This window comes from Drosophila nasuta, chromosome 2R (genome assembly GCF_023558535.2).
Source record: "Drosophila nasuta strain 15112-1781.00 chromosome 2R, ASM2355853v1, whole genome shotgun sequence".
NCBI lineage: Eukaryota > Metazoa > Arthropoda > Insecta > Diptera > Drosophilidae > Drosophila > Drosophila nasuta.
This window is the reverse complement of record NC_083456.1, coordinates 28871043-28893531: the sequence shown is the minus strand read 5'-3', so window position 1 is coordinate 28893531 and position 22489 is coordinate 28871043. Positions and strand designations below refer to the sequence as shown.

At 37.9% G+C, this 22489-nt stretch overlaps 2 protein-coding genes across 8 annotated transcripts; both read right to left on the bottom strand.

The window, feature by feature from the left end:
- Positions 1 to 374: 374 nt before the first annotated feature.
- Positions 375 to 16223, bottom strand: LOC132786172 (oxysterol-binding protein-related protein 8). 7 transcript variants are annotated; one of them, XM_060792621.1, is made up of 10 exons: positions 14926 to 16223; positions 10033 to 10134; positions 5437 to 5486; positions 3637 to 3783; positions 3344 to 3575; positions 2614 to 3285; positions 2153 to 2310; positions 1912 to 2090; positions 730 to 1857; positions 375 to 659 (listed from the first exon to the last, which is right to left on the bottom strand). In XM_060792621.1, the coding sequence occupies exons 1-10, from the start codon at positions 15347 to 15349 to the stop codon at positions 422 to 424; spliced, it is 3330 nt and encodes a 1109-aa protein (XP_060648604.1). In that variant the 5' UTR covers positions 15350 to 16223; the 3' UTR covers positions 375 to 421. The 7 variants fall into 7 exon arrangements, with proteins under 7 accessions (XP_060648604.1, XP_060648607.1, XP_060648605.1 ...); XM_060792624.1 differs by having other exon boundaries at positions 3055 to 3285; positions 14926 to 16137; XM_060792622.1 differs by lacking the exon at positions 10033 to 10134 and having other exon boundaries at positions 14926 to 16217.
- A 200-nt stretch (positions 16224 to 16423) lies between these two features.
- Positions 16424 to 17060, bottom strand: LOC132786175 (U1 small nuclear ribonucleoprotein C). Its single transcript, XM_060792631.1, has one exon. The coding sequence runs from the start codon at positions 16938 to 16940 to the stop codon at positions 16506 to 16508; it is 435 nt and encodes a 144-aa protein (XP_060648614.1). The 5' UTR covers positions 16941 to 17060; the 3' UTR covers positions 16424 to 16505.
- Positions 17061 to 22489: the final 5429 nt, after the last annotated feature.

The following is a 22489-nucleotide window of genomic DNA, read 5'->3' as shown; positions in this document are numbered from 1 at the left end:
TAAGATATATATTAATAATATTATAATATACTGTGTTTGTATGCATTATAAAACGCCTAAGCTTAAACGACGTACCTGAATGGGAGGAGGCGGGTGGTCGGTCATCTGCATCATCAGCATCTCAACTCTTTTGACATGGACTCTTGGGACATGGACCATTTTAAACTTAATCATAATTCGTGATTGACTCTGCGACTGCGCGTCTTTGGCAGATGGCCAAGGCATGTGTTGTTGTTGTTATAGTTGTTTTTGTGGGGACAGAATATACAAATACAATATAGGCGCATTGGGGGTATATAGCTACTATATCAAGTGTATAAATATATATGTATATATATATATCTATATATATGTTGTATAGAACGTAGACTATATATAGCTCAAAAGTTTACTTAAATGTATAAAAATATAAACCGAAAAACTATTTGAACAGCCAGCGCAATATCAGACTGAATGTTAGCCCAATTAATGCATAAATCAATGACTTGACCACAATCGATTGCGAGATCCCGCCACCGACGATGCCATGATCATGGGAGTACATCGATCTGCTGTTGGATGGCTGATACTGCATGCGCTCCAAGCGTCGCGAAATGTCATTCAGCTGCCGCGTGTGATTCTCCAGCGATTGATTCACCTGCTCCAAAGCCAAAGCGAGACTAGAAGAGAACATAGGGAAAGGAATAAATTACAAATTATATCTTTAACATTAATCAAACATTTACGTACTTTTTCACAGAGCTATTGGAGCCTCTCTTTGCACCCTGCGGCGACTGACTTGAATCCGAGTTGGTATCGCGTGGCCCCAGCACCAACGTCTTGTTCTTGGCCTTGGCCACCTTGGTCGCCATTGGTTGACGCGTGCGTATGATTGGCTCCTCATCGGCCGTCGTCTCGCTCACTCGTGTCTGGGTGAGCACCTTGTAATCGCATTCGTATTGTCGCACATCGTTGCGTGGATTCCATGGCCGCAAATCCGCATACTTGTACACCCATTGCCCATAGCTGTCCAGCTCAAAGAGCGCCGGCTGATGCTGCTTATCGTTCTCCGCACGCTCTTTGGCCGCCGCACGTTGCGCTTCTTCGAGCACTGTTTTCTCATTTGTGGCCGCCACTTGATCCTCGTTTGCTATAGCCTCTGAGACCAGATGCCACAAGCGTGCCGACTCTGTGGGCAGTTGTTTGTCCATGGGCACCAGATGCCGTGTGAGTCGCTTGGCACGCATTTCGTTGTCCGCCTTGAAGAGCACCGTTTCGTCGCCTGTGCGCAAATCCTTGATGCGACACTCCTTGTCCCAATGCCCCTGGATGGTGGCGAGCGTCTCTTTGCCAAATTTGATTTTACCGACAACAACGTTGGTGGCCTCGGAGCCGCCGAGGAATGGCTTCAGCTTGAACTCGAGCTCCGTCTTGTAACCGGTGTTCTCGCACTCGATGTTTATCTTGCCGCCGAGCTCCATGGACAATGTGCCCATCAGAATACCCTTGCAGTGGGCGTATGGTGTGCTCGCCGTATACATTTCGTTGCGGGGCAGTAGAGTCATCGTTGCCGTGCCCTCCAGTACGGCCGATGTGCTATTGCCATAGAACTTCGATTTCGCCAAGATGGAGCACGTAATGCTGAAGCCATCCTCGCGGTTTGTCACATAGAATGCCGACACAGGCGGATGATGCGACACCTGTTCGGCAATGTAAAAGGTGCGACTGCCATTGGGATGCTCCCAATAGCAACGAAATGTTTCGCCCAATATGGGATTGTAGGGTTTCTTGAGGCCCTTGGGCTTCTTATAGAATCCAGACAGGTACCATTGCACAATCAGCTTCATGCGATTGAAGGCATCATCATCACGCACCGCTCTGTGAAGAAAGTGATTAGTATGGGAACGAAATGTAAAGTAATTTCGAACCTACTTGGAGAGCAAATCGGCGTGGTAATAAGTGTCGGAGAGCTTGTCCAGAAAGGAGCGCGGTTCGAGTATAAATGTGGGCAGCACCACCTTGCTTAGATCCATGCCGGGACGCACCTGCTTCACAATGCACCAGATGAGACTCTTGTTCTCATCGGCCAGCTCCTCCACCTGCTCGCCTTGCTGCAGTAAGGAATAAATAAGTGAGTGAACTTCTAAAAGTGATTAAAGTGCCTTCGACTTACCGCACCAAACTCCTCCTCTTCGTAGGGTACGTAGGGCGTCTCCTCGCACTGCAGGGGACACACACCTTCGTCGTCCGGTGCCTGCTCCGACTCCGAATCGGTGTCCAGTCCCGACATTGCCGCATTGGGCGCCTCAGTTTGACTGTCAGCGTCCAGATCTGTAACGAGTGTCAAATGCAATGTCAAAATGTGCCCGAAGAACAAATCAAATGCGCGACTATTCCATATGTGTATGTGTTGTTATGGGCTAAAAATGATGGTGGTCACTGATGGAGCAGGCAACTAGCCCAAAGATTGCACATAACAATTACATGAATTTCGAAAGAAGAACAACGACAATAAATTCGAGACTACTTCATAAGCTACACACACACACAGATCCGTCTCTAGTCTAGCTTTGGCTTAGCACAAACTACAACAAAGTTTTTTTGTGGTGTGGGGACTTGAGAGTTCGCCTTCACCCTTGACATTGATTTGGAAACGCGGACGCATCAGACAAACAGGCGGCGCACTGACTGGGCGTGGCAAGGCCATTGAAACACTGCTGCTGGCATAATCATCGTCGTCAGCCTCATCGCTGGAGCTGCTGCTGCTGTTGCCCGTCAGCGTTAGTGACTTGCTAATCGGACTGAGACGTCGTCGCTGATGATGGTGATGATGATGATGCTGAAACTGTGACAGACTCGAGACATCGCTGCCACGTGGCGTTCCAGCACGCTCCACACGTTGACCGAAGCGTGGCAAACGCTTGGTGCGCTCCCAATTATTGACCGCACTGCTGTAGAGCTGCTGCAGCAGCTGTGGCGTCTGGGCACGCGACGAGATGCTATTATCGGAGCGCGAAGACTCCTGTGCTGCTTCGCAGGTTGCAGGTGCCACCAACCATTGTTGCATCCACTTACCGTGCTCATTGAAATGCTTCTCGTAGTCAGCCTCCGACCACTGCGTCTCATGGGACACAGGCAGCGGCTCGCCGGCATAGGCACTCGATGGTGTGGTGCTGCTATTCGAGCGCAACAGCAGCGCCGAGCAGCGCAACGAGAGCTCCAAGGCATCCATCCAGCATTTGCCAGCCGCTTGGCTGGGCGCTCGAAAGATGAGATAAGCGGTGGGCAGCGGTTGCACCACAGCACCTAGAAGAGAAGTTGGAATTAATATCATATTTCTATTATTATTTCAGTGGGCTCTTACCTATGGTCTCCTTGTCGGGGCCGCGTGGCGCCCAAATCGATTGTTCGAGCGGATGGAAGAGCTTGAAACAGAAGCCATCCTTTTTGCTGGGACGTTCGATGACCTGACACGAGGTCAACATCACTGTGCCCACCCAGTGACTGCTCTTGGTCTTCTGGCTCTTGTAGATGAGCAGCAAGCCAGGCTTCAGCACACACCACAGTTTCGTCCACGACTTGAGTGTACCGCGAACCTGTTCGAAATCAAAGTATCGTAAGTTATCAAGCAAAGATTGAAGTTAGTCTCAAACTCACCTTTAACCAGTCAGCCAGCACAATGACCGCTGGATCCTGAAGCGAATTCATCAGCTCGCTGGCCACGCGTTTCTTTTCGCGTCTGTAATTCTTTCGCTGCGCCTTGTAGGATTCCTTGCGATTGAGCTTGGCCGCATCTGCCGCAGACTGTTGAAATTTCAGAGTAAAATTAGTCATGGTGGAAACAGTTTTGTGGCATTGCGGAAGACCTTTCTGCAGCTCCGGAAAACATTCAAACAGCCAATAAACATTTATAAGTGTATCTACAGCAAACGCTCAACTTGCTCTAAAACATTTGGGCGGCCCTCAAAATCGAAATCGGCAGCTATTGTTAATCTAATTAGCGTTTATTATGAAATTACTTTTTTTTTTTTTTTTTTTGTTTTTTTTGGAAAAATACACACTTGAAAATAGCGGAAAACTATTAAAAAAAAGTTTATTGTTAATTTCTTACATTTTGCACCGAATCAAATTTAATTTATTTAGCATCAAAGTAAGCGATAGACGAATGATTTTTATAAGTTACGAAAAACATAAACATTTTCTCCATAAAATACTTTGATTTAAATGTAAATTATTCACAAATAAATCGATAATTTGTTTGCTTACTTATTAACATTTAATTGATGTGCATTAAAGTAAATGATTGACAAATATGTTGTATAACAATCAAATTCACCATTTTGTTTGATTTAGAGATTTTGGAATTTTATTAAATGTGAAATTTGTTAGCACAAAATCGTTATTTAGCAATTATAAAAAACTTGGAATACTCTTTGCTCTATAATTTATATGAATTGAAAATACAGCACTTGTTTTGCTTTAAATATTTTGAAATGTGAATTAATGTATTTCAATAAAAAGAATATTTATTATCAATTTTACAAACGGATAAATTTTAATTTAAAACACTCTTTGCTTTATAATTTATATGAAACCAAATACAAAACTTGTTTTGCTTTAAATATTTTTTACATTTTAATAAATGGGATTTATTATTAAATTATTTAATTTGTTAGCACGAACATGTATTAAAATAAAAACAACATTTATTATCAATTGAACAAACGCTTTGTATCGTTAATTTTTAACACCCTTTTCTTTATTTGTTTTGCTTTAAATATTTCAAAATTTTCATAAATGAGAATTATTGCATTTCACTAAAAAACAATATTATTAATTGTACAAATGTTTTGTATCTTTAATTTTGAACACTTTTTTATTAAATATTTTGAAATTTTAATAAATGTGAATTAATGTATTTCAATATAACGAATATTTAATATCTTTAATTTGAACACTTTTTGTTGCCGTTGCTATTCAGGAATTTAATTCAATTTATTATCATGAAAGTTCGACGTATAAAGAAAAAAAAACATTTTTGCTGTCCGCTAAAAATACTGCGATTAAAACGTGAATTATGAACAAATAAATGTCGGACTGCGATTTGATAAACCAAACAAAAAAAAAAAGCCCGAAAATATTTGCAACTGCCAATTGAAATTGAGGACTGACAAATGTGTGTGTGACAGTGTGTGATTGTGTGGCCTTTTTTCCAAATACAATATCTAATATGTAGAGTGTGCTATCTATGAGTTTGTCATTATGGTGATTACAGCTGAATTAGACAACGTTGCGTTATCACAACAAATAACTTGAGTGTTATCAGTTAAAGTTGACTGCGTTTTGGTCTCTTTTTCTAACATTACAATTCTTGACCCAGTTCGATGAGTTTCAGAAAAGATTTCTTTATTTTTATATAGAAATATTATTATATTGCTTTGGTTGGTTTGCACTTGCCTTATCTGCCAGATTGCCATCGCGATTATCTGAGGCCCAATTGGCGATTCCTGCAAAGAGTATCAAAAGTTTAGATTTATTTTTAAATGCGACGACGCGAGGCGAGATTTGTAAGTTTTGTTTTTTTTTTTTATGATGGGAGCCCCCGCGAAAAGTGAATTGAACAATGTTTTTGTTTTGTTTTCGTTGTTGTTGTTTGTTTCGGTTAAGTTCTAAAATTTGGAAACATTTCCACCGTATCTATAAATCACTGTATATGTGTGTGTGTGAGTGTTCGTGTATGTGTGTGTGTGTTTATGTACATAATACAAATCAGCATTGTCTCAAGGTAGCTCGCACAACAGACGCGCGGTCGCTTTTCTGTTTTATTTATTTAACGAATATGTTTTAATTTATTTCGCAATACAAACAAAAGCAACACACACACACACACACACGCACACGTGCCCCGCCAAGATTCAGATTCTTTTGGGGGCTGCTCTCGCTCTCTTTCTCTCTCGCTCGCTCTCACTCACTCACTCTTTCTGTGCTCGCTCACTTGCATTGCAATCAACTCTTGCGCTCTCGCTAGCGAATTATTATTATTATTATAGTTGTTGTTGTTATTCATCATATTATTAGTATTTTATCTTTTGCGCCAAAAATACGCAATTTATTAAGTGAAACAAAATAAATATCTTTTGGCAGGGGGCCGGGGAGAAAGGCGTCAAATATTATGGCACTTGCTTTGTAGTAGATTCATCACAAATTCTTTTGCTTTTGCTTTTGCGATTTGTTGCTGCTGCTGATCTCACAGCTGAGCTATGTGTGAGCGGCGTTTAATTGCGTTAATTGTTTGTCGCCTTTGCATAATTTCATACATGGCGTATGCGTGATTTTCTCCTTGTTTTCAATTCGAATTGCGAGTGTAACTAAAAACCGCGTCAACTATTCAGATGGATGCTCTGCCTCCTCTCTCTGATTGAGATATGTATTATATATTGGCGTGTGGCGCACGAAACAAAACGCAGCTAACTACGGAGCCGGAGCCGCAAACGACAACTGAATGCCCAAAGAGCAGCAGCTGCCTTTGACTGGCCCAGCGGACGATGACGACGACGGCGACGACGACGGCGGCGGCGACTGACGCGAGCGTCGCTGCTTTGCCAAATAATAATGAGCCATTAGCTATGTATTTGTTGTTGTTGCTGTTTTGTATGCTAGCCAAAATCAAAACATATTTTGAAAACATTTTTCAAATTTCGCGAGAGACTTTAACACGACAGAAGTCTCAGCGGCGGCGGCAGCATCAATGCGAGATACGCTGAGATGATAGAGCAAAGCAAAAGCAACGAAACTCAGAAAAAAAAAACATTGTTTGTTGGCCCCAAACACGCCACAAAGGCCAAAACACAACACGTTGGATATCATATCAGTCGATGTGCAGTCGACGTCGACGTCGACGCTAGCAGCGCAGTTTGCGCTCTGCCATCCCTTTCCCTCTTCTCTTCGCAGAGTTCATGCTTTTCGCTTGCTTTCTCTTTCGCGCAGCGTCAACGCAAACATTTGGGGCGTTATCGATGAGGTTATTAGCTGGCCTAACTATTTAGATATACATGTGAAGTGTCACTATGTGTGTGTGTGTAGTTTGCTCTTTCACGCTCCCTTCTCACTTCTGACTCCTCACTTCCCCCTCCGCTCACTTTGTGTACAATGAGCTCACGAGAAGTGATCCCGCAGCGTGTGTGTAACCCAAGTATCAACTCATTAATGCTCAGCTTATATAGTTTTTTTTTTTTTGCATACGTAGTCGCAATCGATCATCAACCAGTTCTATTCTATAATAGCTTATACGTGCTCATCGTGTTAAATATACGTTTTTTCATTTTTGTGTTTTTTAATACTTCCTTGGATCTTTTTCTATAACTTTCAGCTACGTGATGATTCGCAGATTCTCAGTTTTTATTATAATGTCGACAATTAATGATCAATTACAAAATTACGCATTCTTTTAATAGAAATTTTATGTATGTTTTCATATTTTTTTTTAAATTTTCATAAAAATAAAGGAACTAAAAATACTTTTAGTGATCGGTATGTGTAATTCTCCAATAACAAAATTTGAAATTGAAAACATAGAAAATTCAATAAATACGTTTTAAGCTGTAGATCTCATTTCAAGGCATCTCAAATACTTGTTGCGATCCGAAATTCCAATACTTTATTGAATTAAAAAGTATGAATTAAATATTCCTGCCCATAACTCGTTTAATTAACACATTTCTGGTTGTGACTTTGCTAATTTCATTCATTAAATTCTCGCCACAGCTTTTTTATTTGCGTCGCATCGATTATAGTAAGTTCTACAAAACCAGATTTATTTAGCACTTTTTATAGACTCGGTTTATATAGTATATCATATCATCCCTTCATAAAGGGAATAAAAATAGCACTTTTTTGTATTTTCTTCCCTATTACTATAGCTCAACATTTCGAAAAGATAATCAAAATAGCATTTTTTTTGTATTTCCTTGCCTGTTCTTATAGCTTATATAGTATATCAGATCATCATTTCATATAGGAAATTAGAATAGCATTCTTTTGTATTTCCTTCCCTGTTACTATAGCTTATATATTATATCAAATTCACACTTCATAAAGGGAATTAGACTAGCAATTTTTATGGTTGTATATAGTATAGCATTACATCATTTCAAAAATGAAATCAGAACAGCTTTTTCTTGAATTTCCATCCCTGTTACTATAGCTTATATTGTATAATAAATCATCACTTCATAAAGGAAACTTAGACTAGCAATATTTATGATTTCCATCCCTATTACTATAGCTTACATATTATAGATCGTATCATCTTTTCAAAAAGGAAATCAGAAATGATATTTTGTATTTCCAATTCTGTTACTATAGCTCATATTGTGTATTAAATCATCATTTCAAAAAGGAAATTGGACTAGCAATTTTTATGGTTGTATATAGCATATCACAACATCTTTTCAAAATCAAAATAGTTATTTTTTGTATTTCCTTCCACATTACTATAGCTTATATTGTATATTAAATCATCATTTCAAAAAGGGAATTAACGTTGGACTTTTCATGATTGTATATAGTATATAATAACATCATTTCAAAAAGGAAATCAAAATAGAATTTTTTTAGGTATTTCCTTCCACATTACTATAAACTTTTCATATGCTAACAGACTTGCAAATGTTTGGCTACAATTAACGAACAATTATATTATTAACTTGCATCTGTTGAAATCTCATTAAATCAATTAGAGGCAGTGCTCTCTCTCTTCGCTCTGTGTGTAAATCTCTTATCGTTTGCAACCCACGTGTTAGCCATGGCCTAATAAGCTTTACAGTCCACAGCTAACGTGTTGCCATGTGTTAACCAATTGAATAATAAACATAATAAATTTGATGTTCGCCGCCTTGCAATGTTGCTTTGTTGTTGACTTCTAGCCAGCTAGCCAGATGTTTGTGTGTGGGACCCGCAAAAATCAGAACAGAACATTTCAATGCAAACTTTTATCGATATGATGGATAGATAGACAAATACTAGATAAAAACAAAAACAAATACGAGCAGGTGTTGCGAGTCCATTAGTCATAGTTTCTTATGTTACTCTGACAGGTCGCAAAACTTTGCACACGATGAATCACGTCGCTCAAGAGCAATAAAAAAACATGTTTGTTATCAACAAGAGAATGAAAAAAGTATAAAAAAAAAGGAGGGGAAAACAAAAATCTTATCATAAAGTTCTGCAGTCAAATTGCTGTTCAAGTTGACTCTTGTACATTAATTATAGCTTATCGAGAGTGCGAAAATTCTTCAAGTATAACCATAGAGCGATAAGATATAGAAGCAACTATGACAGGTTGAAAGGCATCTTTATTTTTTATCGAGGGGTTTTTGCTGTTAAAATTATACAATGCTTGACGCAAAATAATCACAATAAACCCTTTTGTAATGCTGGCTAAGGATGTCAAGATGGAGACACGAAGATGAATGAAAGCAACAACGAAAAAGATAATATGTACTATTTATATATATACTATAAAAAAGAAAATTATACAAATGACAGCCAAGTGCGTCACTGGCAAATGGAGACGCGCTTGGCTGGAAACTGTTTTTTTTTTTTTGTATCTTTTTTGTTTCTACGGTCAGGGTTAAGTGTGCCATATAAGTAGAAACATCTACGTCTAGCTATAGAAGTATTATATGTATACGTATCTGAATGCTTCAAGAAATGCATACAAAATGCGTACTTAAAAACATGTGTGAATAAAGCTAATGATAATTATAATGATGATGATGATGATGATGATGATGATGAGAGAAAGCAAAAGCGAAATGAGAAATGAGTGTGCACAAAAATGGTTAATGGAATTTGTGAATATTCAATTGAATGGATGGATGATCTCTTTGCACTTTGTTTTTTACGTTTTCGTTTTACGATCTGTGATCAATCTATTGAGTTGTTCATTTGTTATGTTATCATATTTTGATTGCGTTTTGTTTTCTTTTGTTTGATCGTGTTGATGATTTTGGGGTGCATTAATTTTGAGAAAACAAACAAACTTCACTTCACCTGGCGATGATGGCGCTGGGCTGTTGCTCAAACTGTCTGTGGAGGGCAGTTTGGTTAAGAGCACTTTTTGCGAGGGTCGACGCTTGAATTTGAAATCGAATACTGCACACAGTTCAATGTTCAACATAGAATGAAATACGTTAGAAGAGAGGTAAATAGAAAGAGGCAGAGAGAGTTGGGAAGAAAGAGAAAGCGAACAGTTTATCTATGTATTTATTTTCTATTACTATGTTTATCACTATTAACTATAGACATCACATTGATAACATTTACACACGTTTTGTTTGGTAAATTTGATAAGACAATACAAATGAAACATTTAAATTTTGTAATAATTGAAATGCGATAAAAAGAATTAAAACACCAATCATATAAAAGACATTTTAGAGGGAAATAAAAATGTTATAGCACTGGCAGATACCCTGTAAATGGTTGCCAGCTGAATTTCACATTTAAATCGAATAAAATACATTTAGAAATGAAGAAGAATAAAAAATGGAAACACATTTAGTAAGTGTTCTCAATATGTTTCCCATAATATCACACTGCATTTAAGATTTAAGATCAGAATTAGCTAAATTGGGAAAACTCATTTGTTCATCTTCTTTCTTTATGAAAGTTGGAGATTGGGAAGTTTTAATATGGTAACTACATTCTTTTTCAAATTAAGACAGCATCTTAGTAATGTATAAATGTATAAATTCCTTTTAAGAATCATAATTAATAATTTCTTTTCTATAAAGCTCTAAACAGTTACACGCTTTAAGACTTATCATGAACTGAGATCTAATATAATTTATAACAATTTATAAATAATCCCAGCTAAAACACACCTAGTGAGTGTTCTCAATATATTTCTGATAATATCATATTCAAATACCACACTGCATATAAGATTTAAAGGCAGAATTATATAACCTATGAAATCTCTTATTTGTTTATCTTCTTTTTATGAAAGTTGGAGATTAGAAACTTATAATATAGTAATTAAATCTTTCTTCAAATTAAGACAGCATCTTGGCTTTAAAATCAAGAAAATGTATCAATTGCTTAAAGAATAATAATACAATACTTTCACGCTCTAGGACTCATCTTAAACTGAGATCTTATCTAATTGATTTAATTTATAACAATTTATTAATAACCCCACCTGAAACACACTTAGTGAGTGTTCTCAATATGTTTCAGATAATATGATATTCAAATACCACACTGCATATATGATTTAAAACCAGAATTATATAACTTAGGAAATATCTTTTTTGTTTATCTTCTTTTTATGAAAGTTGGAGATTAGAAACTTATAATATAGTAATTAAATCTTTCTTCAAATTAAGACAGCATCTTAACTTTAAAATCAAGAAATGTATCAATTGCATAAAGAATAATAGTACAATACTTTCACGCTTTCAGACTCATCTTGGACAGCAATCTAATCTAATTGATTTATTTTATAACAATTTATAAATAACCCCAGCTGACCGTATCTCAACAATTGATAAGCCACATGGGGGCGTCTCGTTGGGTTTTTCTATGGTACGTGTCTATTAATCGCTGTAAATTAATTAAGAGCTGCTATCAATTTGCTGCCATCGGATATTGGATATTGGATATTGCGACGAGCTCAGCACGCAGTCCGCTATTGGACGATGTGGCGTCCTTAAGCTTTGGCGATGAGATGCCGCGATACGATGCATTGATTGATTTTTAAATAAAGCACTTGCTGCAGCAGCAGGCGATTCAATTACGCAATTACGCTCTAAACGCTGCGCTAAGATTACAGCCGAGTGCGAAAAGTTCAAAGTTCAAAGCGGATATATATGTAACTGTGTGTGTGTGTGTGTGTGTGTGTGTGTGTGTGTGTGTGTGTGTGTGTGTGTGTGTGTGTGTGTGTGTGTGTGTGTGTGTGTGTGTGTGTGTGTGTGTGTGTGTGGCGCCTCTTAATGGTCATCGAAGGCGTGTTCGATTGATGAATGACATCAACATGGGAGTGCACTTTTAGTTGATGTTTTATTTTAGTTGTTTTTTCGTTGCCACCAACTGGGAATTCGTTGCAGTTGCAGTTGTGGCAAGCAAAGTGACGTCACGTCGAAAAATGAACCCATCTGCCACTTGAGAATTTACAAACATACAAACATACATACATATCTATGTATGTATGTATGTGTGTATTATATAATCCAATTACTATATTATGTAGTTTGGCTGGTCAAATGTGGCACGCGGCAAGTGCAAGTGGAGCGAGGCTGCCCCAAGTTGTTGTGTATGTGTGTGTGTGTGTGTGTGGGGCAACTCATTAAGTATGCAAACGCCAGTTGGAGCGGGCAATCAATATGCATACACACACACACATATGTTTACTCGATGTGTGTGTGTGCATCAAGTTTCTCCCTGGGTTCTCTCGCTCTAATTTATTACACGGCAATTTGCCCAAAAGCCTGCTATGAAATATTCAACACACACACACATACAGACACTGACAACTTTGCTATAAGTAATGTATGCAGATAGCCAGCAGATGACGATCGAATTTATTCGTTATGAAAGTGCACAAGTAAATTCCATTAAAATGGAGCTGCCCCCTTACCCTTTTGGCCCACCCCTTGACAGCACACAACAAACATCATGAAGAGGCTGGCCAACGGGGCGGATGAGTTACGCTGAAGCAAAAGTTCATGGTGCAGCTCTCACTGATGACCTTTGCTCCACTCAAAAAATCGTAACGAAACAAAAATAGAATGCAGCATGCCCCCTTCCCCCTCCCTTCTGCGTCTTGCCCTTATTCTACATAGTATATTTGTATTTGTATGTGCGTCAAAAAGAGAAAAAATGAAAAACAAGAAATGGACACATCACAAAACGCAGCGACGCATCGATTTTTGTTTTTGCGCATTCTTGCCCCCCTCCCCAAGGGGGTTGAGGAGGGGAGTGTGGGTGTAAATGCCGCAGTTCCCATCGTGCCCATCTGCCTGCAGTTATTCTCCATTTTGAGCCCACTGTGCAGCACTGGAGGGCAGTAAAAAGTGTCTAAAAGCTAATTGCGCATATAAAATTGTAAGTGTACGGAGTATTTAAGCCATCATAAAGCGAATGTCTGCTTATATAGCAATTACACAAGATAAAGTCCAGAGAGCAAACATTGAATAGATTCCCTTAGATGCTTTTAATCTTCATTAAATAGAGCAATTCCCATGTACACATTGTCTAATTAACAGAAATAATTCTGTTAGTCATGTGTAAAAAATAATATTTGATCTTATAATGAATCTAGTTTGCTTGGGTCTTAGATTTTAAATAATTAAATTGTAAACATTTAAGCAGCAAAACAAAAGCGACCAAATAAATTGAAAACATATAGATGTTTATTATAATACAAAATTGAGCAGCTTAAACATTGATTATATATCAATATTTAGTAGACAAAGCAAATACAAAAAGTTTTTAAAGAGAACTTCCATTACATATTAGAATAAAATAGAAAACCAATTAAATAAGCAAAAACAGCAAAGAACAGCTTAAATTTGATGACAATATTTAATATATAAAAATAAAGAAATATTTACAAGCAGCTTTGTTTCAATATCAATATTTGAAATAATAAAAGTGATAAGAAACTGAATTTGTAAGCTAAAGTGTCAAAGCGCAGCTTGAACTTTTGATTGCAACATTTTAGAACAACTGGTTCAACAGAGAGCCAGATGAACTAGTTCGATATCTTTACTTTTTGTTTACAGTTTAAGACAGCTGAACAAGTTCGCCATTACAGCTATAAAGCTTTACTTTAAATATTCAAAGTTCTAATTAATGTGCAGAAATGATACAAAAAATCTTTTGAAATTCGAGTGCAAAAAGTGGTGACGCAGTGACGAAAGAAAAAACGCCTTCCTTATGCTAATCAATAAGAAACTATGGCGATAACAAACGCACACACAGGCACACACAAGCAAATGCACAATGTGTACAAACAAAAACAAATAGCAGACATACATATGAAATATGAAACGAACAGGTGCAAGAAGTGCAAGTGATATGGAAGGAAGTGGAATGGGTTGGTGTTTAAATTGTGGTTGCTTCTACTGTGTGTGTGCGTGTGTGTGTGTCGCCCGCATGGTCAGTCAGCTAACTGAACTCAATCAACAATTAACGCCCCACACACACACACACAAACAACAACAATGCGAGCAACAACAAGAATGAAATGAGACAAGTCTGAATAAACGAATGAGTGATAGAGCGGAAGCGTTTCAAACGCCAAACGAACGAAGTCATCGCGGGCTGCCATTGAAATGCGAGAAGCGACAAAATCAAAACAGAAACGAAACACGGATTACCATATACAAGCGTACACACACACACACATACAGTCACACTTGCATTGACAGCCATAGAAACGCAAATGATCAAAACGAAACAGAAAAATAATAACAACAAGACCAGCACAGAGGTGGAAACGAGAGAGCAGCCAAGTGAGCAAAATTTTGAGCTGCAGTGCTGCCAACAATTTAAAGTGCAAAATGAAAGCCAAAAAACCGGAAATTTACAGAAGTGTAATTTAATCAAATAATTAAGTGTAGTTATCTTTAATATTGAAGAAAACAATACAAGATTTAGCAAATAAAAAACTTTAAAAAGACAAGCTTAAATCTAACAAAGTCAGATTTGTCCGCTGGATCTGACAGAAAAAAAAGCTGACTTGGCAACACTGCTGAGCTGGTGTTTTATGAGACAGCAAACGAGAATTAGCAGAAAACAAAAACGCAAAAAATAACAACAACAAGACACACATAGAGAGTACGACATTGAAAAGCAATTGAGGCTAAGCTGGGTTGACATGTCCTGACGTGTCTGTTGCTCTCTTGCTATTGTTGTTTTTGTTGTAATTTGTGAACTCACCTGAGGACTGTCGAAGACCAGCGCTATTTGGTGGCGTTATATTGATGCCACTGATGCTGCTGCTGCCGGCGGCAAGCGATTGATTCGAGGCGGCCATCGAGAGAACGCCAGCGTTCTGCAGCTGCAGATGGCTTCCCGTTGCCGTTGGTACGCTGCTGCTCTGTGACTGCGGCTGCTGCTGCGGCGTCCCGGGCACAGAGTGTGAGGAAGCGGCGGCGCCAGTGTTGGACAATGGTGGAATTAATGAATCGCCACCGCCTGCATGTTTGGCGCTGCCAATGCGAATAGGCGTGCTGCTGCTGCTGCCGGCAGAGACGCCGACGGCGGCAGCGGTGACTGAGCTACCAGCGTTGTTGACGGGCGTATGGCTGCCGCTGCTTGGCGTAGCCACTCCAGATTGTTGTTGTTGTAGTTGCTGCTGCATTATGTCGTTTCGAAGTTTCGCTTATCGTTCGTTGTTATTGTTGTTGTAGTGTTCTTGGATTTTATTGCTTAATCAGCATGGCATTTGCTCCAAATTCTTCACTAACACATACACTTTGACACACACACACATGTACGCACGGCCAATTATTGATTTTGTTTTTGAGTTTCCCTTTTCTACTTTTTTGTAATTTTTTTGCACATAGAATTTTGCTTGTGTGATTTGTGTTGTTGCCAATTTCGAACTGAAGTTCTAGTTATCTCTGTTGTTGTGTGCGTGTGTGACTTGAGCAGCTCTCACCAAAATATTGTTAGTTAATTAATGAAACGCACAACACAAACAACAACGGCAACGTTGCAGCCACGTAACGTAGCAATTACTAAATGACTGCAAAATACAAAACACAGCAACTAGAGAAGGCGGTCAGTCAGTCAGTATTATTATTCTTCTACTACACATACGCATACGCATACACTTGAAGAAGCTACGCACACACATACAAACACAGCGAGAGCTTGTCACACACAATTTTTTTGTTGTCGTCGTATTTGCCGCGTGGGTGCTTCCGACGTCGTTCGCGTTTCACACACAACTGAAGCTGAGTCCAAAACGGGCAAAACACACTGCGCCACCACACAAACACATTCACATTCACAGATGCATATATGTACCTGCACATATATTCGTGTGTGTGTCAATTCCAAAAAGCTGAACTAAACTTGTTTCTTGGCTTTCGCATGAGCTCATCCAATGCTGCGCCCCTTTCCCATACCACCAGCAGCAGCAGCAACCACCACTTTTTTACCACCCCGCCCCCCTCTGTTTATAGTATTTTTCGTGTGCCGCAAAGACGCTGGAAAAGCGTGCAAAATAAAGCGAACAAGTTGAGCTTTTTTTTTGTTGTTATTTCTTTGGGGAGGAATTGGAAAGTGGCCGCCAGTCTGGATTGTGCGAACAGCTGACAGCTTTTTAGCACACACACACACATGTACTGTGTACGAAGAACGCAGCTATACATGACAAAGTGGAGCAAAAATAGCGCTTTCGTGTCAGTATTTTTTAGTCCATTTCAAGTTTACAGTTTATACGCATTTCTAGTGTATTTGCAAATGATCTTAGCTATGTTTACAATTTTACTTAATTAAAATATTTCGTTCTATTTGGGTCCGTTCATTATAGGCGGCGGAAGTTGTCCCAGCGGCGGTGGTGGACCCATCATAGCCATTGGGTTGAGAATGGGTGGCGGACGAATGCCCGTTGGTGCCATTAGGGGATTCATCATTGGTGGCATGTAAGGCGGCATATTTGGCATTCCTGGTCGTGGTGGTGCTCCCATATTCGGTGGCGGTATCGAAACTCCAGTGGGCTTGCTACCAGGTGTGGGTCCGGCAAATGGATTGTTTGTTATCTTGCCTGCCTTGAATGCCGCTGTGGTGGCATCAATCAAATGTTGGGCCTGCTCCTCCATCCATTTTTGATAGTAGAATTTCACATTGTCGCGATGCTTGCGGCCCGTGCAGTGTGTTTTGCGCACAGACGGCGAATCGTGCGTCAAATATGTGTCGCAGTAGTCGCAATAGTACTTCGGCATGCTGATGTATAGCAAATGCAAATTGTTTATGTTATTAATTTAAATTCACATAAACTATGACAGAAATCGGAAAACTACGAAAAGATGCAAAGCGAAACAATCTTGACAGAGTGACCAGAGGTCTATATTTGAAAATCCTTCAAAAAATGTATCAAACTCACACTCAAAAATAAAGTGCGGTCGCTAGACTTCACATAATAATAAAAAAAACTTATAAGCAAGCTGGATTCAAAAATATATAATTGTTTTCATTAGAGTCTCTTAAACAAAGTAAGTTGATTTTTTGAATGAAGATATCGATATCGATATGATTCCACAAATATAAGCCAGTGGGCCCATACAAGCAATTGTGGCTGCGGTATAATTTGGTATATATTGCGTGGATTTTTAAAATTTAATCTTGCGGGCACGCTGCATGCTGCATGAGTGGATATGAAATGGCGCGCTAAAATGCATTTTTAAATGAAGGGGGAATCCGACAACAGCGCTTGGTAAATAATAAATTGAAAAAATATATTAACTTACACAGTACCAAACTCGTTGCTATAATGTAATTTTACATTGGCAATGGGAAAGCAGGGAAAGAGATATACATGCATGCATTTAGGGACTTTGTATAGTATACGAAAAAAAAAAATACATATACCAAGAATTTCGTTAAAAAAAAGGGAATTAAAGCTTATGTATTTATAAATTTAAATTTGAATTTCCGGGAATAAATATATTGAAAAATATATCTAGTTGGTTCCTCTACCGTATTTTTTTTTTAAATGTTTTGATAATGGCACAACAACAGTAATAACATATCTTTTAGCACACTGCCAAGTAACTCGCGTGGATGATTTGAGAATGATAACGAAATTTATAATTTAAAACGAATAATTCTCAGAATAATAAAAATAAGATATTTAAAAATTTGCATAGTAAGTATAGTTTTAATTTTATCAAGCTATGATATGGAGTGAATTATGGCCGCATTCATATCAATTATATTCTTGGAAAAGACAAGGATCATCTGGATTATTACTAAAGCAAATGAGAGGTAATGCTTGACTTATCGGTTGGTTATCATTATCTACTAATTCCCCAGCCTCATTATTATTTATTATTATTATTATGATGGGTCATGCAAAATCCAATAGGTCGAGTTGAAGAAGATTCATAAAGCACAAGCAATTGCCACTCAATATATCGTCTTCCACTTCCATCATCGGACATTAAGAATCTCCGCATTGCAAGTTCCTCCTCTGACCATCGTGAATTTGTGTTTAAACGCGCCGTTTGAGGCGAAAAGTTGAATTGATCGAATGAGGGGCCACCTAAGCATCCAGCCAATAAGTGTCCAGCGTGGTCATTCGGTAATCTCGTCACGAGATTCTCCAGATAGTTTCGTATAAAGCTGGGAATAGGTTCTCGATCCCTACATCGAATATGTGAGCGTCTAATTGTTGCAGCTAAATAAACTGGCACAATATATGGAGCTCCCTGAGCATTTGCAGCATTACGTACAATTATTGTACGAAACGGTGAGAATTCTATATGGTAAGGTCTTTCTAATTCTACATACGCTACATCATTTGGATCTATAGCTCGAGCAATTAGATAAACAATCATTAATGCAAGAGCCGAGTGTGAATGGGGAACATTATCTAAACTGCGTTTTTCCGAATTCGATTTGCAATAACTGTCATTATCCTTTAGTAAATAATTTTCAAAACTTCTGATTCTCACAGTTTTTGGGACTGCCAAGTTATCGGTTGCTTTTCGTGTAGGATGCCCGAAATTGTATAAACTTTTAAATAAGTAATTCTGAACATATGATTTAAAATTCCATTCAGAAGAAAGTCCTAAAAGTATACATATATTACTATATTGTGTTAAACATAACATAAATCGAAAAAATTAACCTACCACATTGGACAAATAGTAAACAAATTAAAATTGTATCAATCTCATAGTTTCAGTGCGAAGCAAACAAAATATACTAATTCGAAAACTCACCAATCGACGTGTATTTATACGACTCAACGTAACAAAAAAAAAAATCAACTTTATATTATTTTTCAGTCGCAGTAAATTATACATATAGAAACCTTTCAAAACTAGAGGTCTGCATGAATGCACTCAAAATTTTCGGCTATTTGAGTACAACAAGCTTAAGTCGCAATTCGGCGTGCCAAATCCGTTTCAACAAAGTGAATTGGGCATTGGTAAGGGTTGTCTTCGTTGTACGAGGGCTGCTATTTATATTTCTGGCCCAATAATGAAAATGCGAATATTTATAAAAAAAAAATGGATTTATTGTTTGTCACAGTATTCTCCAGCAAGATTTACATATATACTTTTGAATGCGCTCAAACCAATTGTCGAAGCACTTTTCCACTATGATTGAGGCACCTCCAAAACATGGTTTTTGAACGCTTCAACAGCATCATCTGACATCGAAAATTGATGACCACGCCTTTTTTCCTTGATGTGCTGTTTTGTTTTGGGCTCATAACCATAGATCCATGATTCGTCACCTGTGACGATCTTATAAATGTCTTTTGAAGCACAGGGAATGTATTTTTTCCACATTTCTTTGAACCAATCCACACAAGCCTTTTTTTGAGCAATTGCCAAATTGTGTGGGAGAGACGAGAACAATCCTTTTACGACCAGGTGTTTATGCAATATCGAATGTATTCTGGTGGAAGAAATGTCCAAGGATGCCTCTATCTCACGATATGTCACATGACGATCTAGCATTATCAGTTCACGGACGGCATCAATGTTTTCTGGCACAACGTCTGTTTTTGGACGACCTTCACAACCTTCGTCTTCCAGCGAGCATCGGCCACGATAGAATCCATTAAACCAGTTTTTCACAGGGCTATAGGATGGCACTTCATCACCTTAAAAAAGATTTAAATTCATCGGTGCACTCTTGTCGTAATAATCCAAGTCGAAAGTTATGAAAAATGATTGCTCTAAAGTGTTCACGAGTAAATTCGATTTTTCTTCCGAGGTAAGTTTTTGATTAATCGTTTATCGATATCAAACGTGGTCGCACATGAAAAAGTTGTATGGACCTTTTATCGATAAAAGTCCAAACTTTCTTTGGGAAATAGCCAATTGGTCATAATATGGCAAGAAGTGACCTAGACCAGAAACTTAAATAGCAGCCCTCGTATGCAAAATGAGTGAAATTCAAACCAATGCGTAATGGATAGAATGAGTGAATGCAGAGTAAATGTTTCGAGTATTCGAATGAAGTTTTGGCATTCTCGTCGTTCATGGCAGGCAGAGCAGAAGCAGCGAGCATCAAATTGAGTTATAACGAGTAAGAAAGGTACAGTCGAGTGTATTCGACTGTGAGATACCCGCTACCCATTTTGAATAAAAGAAATATATTTTGCGGTATTTTCTCAAAATATACCGAATATACTACAAAAATACTAAAAATATACCAAATGGTATATTTGGTATATCGATATAGTACCGTATTCAAAATATACCATAGACGGCACAATATACCAGATTGTCGGCCAAAGCAACTAAGACCCCTAGTAAGTAGGCGGTTTTGCCCATACAAAAGTATTTCTTTAATAACTTCCACAATTTTTATCTGATCGCAACAAAATTTTCAGGAATCATAACTACTATAGTAATTATTGTATATACCAAAATTAGCAAATAGCTTTAAATGCTTGTTTTTCGATTTTTTTGATTTGCTGGGGCGGAAGTGGGCATGGCAAACATTTGAAACAAACTTAATCTGCGGGCAAACATAACAAATGCTGTCGAAAAAAAATTATAGCTCTATCTCTTATAGTCTCTGAGATTTAGGTGTTCATACGGGCAGACGAACAGACAGACAGATGGACATGGCTAAATCGTCTCGGCTGTTGATGCTGATCAAGAATATGTTATATAATATATACTTTATAGGGTCGGAGATGCCTCCTTCTAGCTGTTACATACATTTCCTGTCGGCACAAAGTTATAATACCCTTCTACCCTATGGGTAGCGGATATAAAAACAAACACGCAATTAATGTGACGTCGCAAATGCGACGCACAACTAACCGAGTCCTCGGTCGCGAAACTCATTCGTGTATTGCGTCGCCGTTCGCATAGAGTAAATTTTCTACTCATGCCTTTACCCCATTTGCCAAATCCGTTTTAATCAGTGTCTCACTCAGTCAGTCAGAACTTTGGTGAGAGTACCAAATGCTGCTTTGACTGTATTCATGCAGACCTCTAATATAAACCCACGATTTGTATTGATGGAAATCAGTCCTTTATATATCTCTGTCTAAAACATTCAGTTTTCAAAGCGAATAATGAGCAGAAGTATATTTTTGTTGTGCATGGTTTTCACTTTGCTCACACCCATACAATATAGTGTTGCAGAAGATAAATTCTGTCATTATAATGATTTGTTTCGAGTCAAAGACTACAAAGATTATAAGTCATCAACTTTAAAAATCGCTGATACTACGAAGCTTCCGGATAAAGACAACATTTATAACGATAAGCGCGATTACATACGCGTAAAATACCGCTTTTTAAGACCTGATTATATTATCGCCAAGTTCAGCTATAAAACATTACTGGGAATGTTTACTCATTGGTTAATGCACAACGACTCAAATGATGTCCATCGTTATATTGACCATTTACTTAGAAATGGTAATCGTATCGATTCAACTGGTTCGGGAGGCTCCATACTGGATTCTGATATTGATACATTGAATGATTTCATACAAGATCATATGTCTGACTTTAAGAATAAGTTGCTGGAACAATGTCCATCATACTTTATTCAAACTAATCGCCGCAAATCGGATAACCATATCTGTTGTTATAGTTTGGAATAAATGATTGAAGAAAAATTTTGTTTGTTTATTATTTTTCATTTGTTTATTTGCAAAACCAGAAAATATAAATTATTACTGTATTTTTATTAGTTTCGTGGCAACGTGTTTCGAGGAACAAAATATATCAATAAATTACAATGGGAATCAATCGTATATACATTTATGAATTTAACTTTGTTCATATATTCGGAAAAAATAGAGTTCTTAACCAACTATCAAATTATTCGTGTGACAATGAGTTATTAAAAAAATATACCATTTAAAACGAGTAATTCGCAGAATAAATTATTTGAACATCATTTTAAACTTAATTTCCATAGTGTGATATCAGTATATTATTTTACTGTCACACAAAAGCTTTTATTTTTGTAGAAGTGTTCGAATGCATATGTATTTTAATTAAATAAAAACTAGTGGTTCTGGTAGAGGTAGATCCATAAATTACGAGCAATTGCCACTCAATATGGACATTAAGAATCTCCGCATTGCAAGTTCCTCCCTTGATCATTTTGTATTTGTATTTAATTGCGGCGTTTGAGGCGAATAATTGAATATGTCGTATGAGGGACCACCTAAGCATCCAGCCAATAAGTGTCCATCGTGGTCATTGGGTAATTTCTTCACGAGATTCGTTTAGATTTATACACTTTTGAATGCGCTCAAACCAATTGTGGAATCATTTTTTCC

What these genes read in the sequence shown, in the direction of transcription:
- LOC132786172 (XM_060792621.1), bottom strand. Translation starts at nt 15,349, where the DNA reads ATGCAGCAGCAACTACAACAACAACAATCTGGAGTGGCTACGCCAAGC. An exon ending in CCCAGCGCCATCATCGCCAG is followed by an intron (nt 5,487 to 10,032) that starts GTGAAGTGAAGT and finishes TACTCTTTGCAG; the next exon opens with GAATCGCCAATTGGGCCTCA. An exon ending in ATGGCAATCTGGCAGATAAG is followed by an intron (nt 3,784 to 5,436) that starts GCAAGTGCAAAC and finishes AAATTTCAACAG; the next exon opens with TCTGCGGCAGATGCGGCCAA.
- LOC132786175 (XM_060792631.1), bottom strand. Translation starts at nt 16,940, where the DNA reads ATGCCGAAGTACTATTGCGACTACTGCGACACATATTTGACGCACGAT.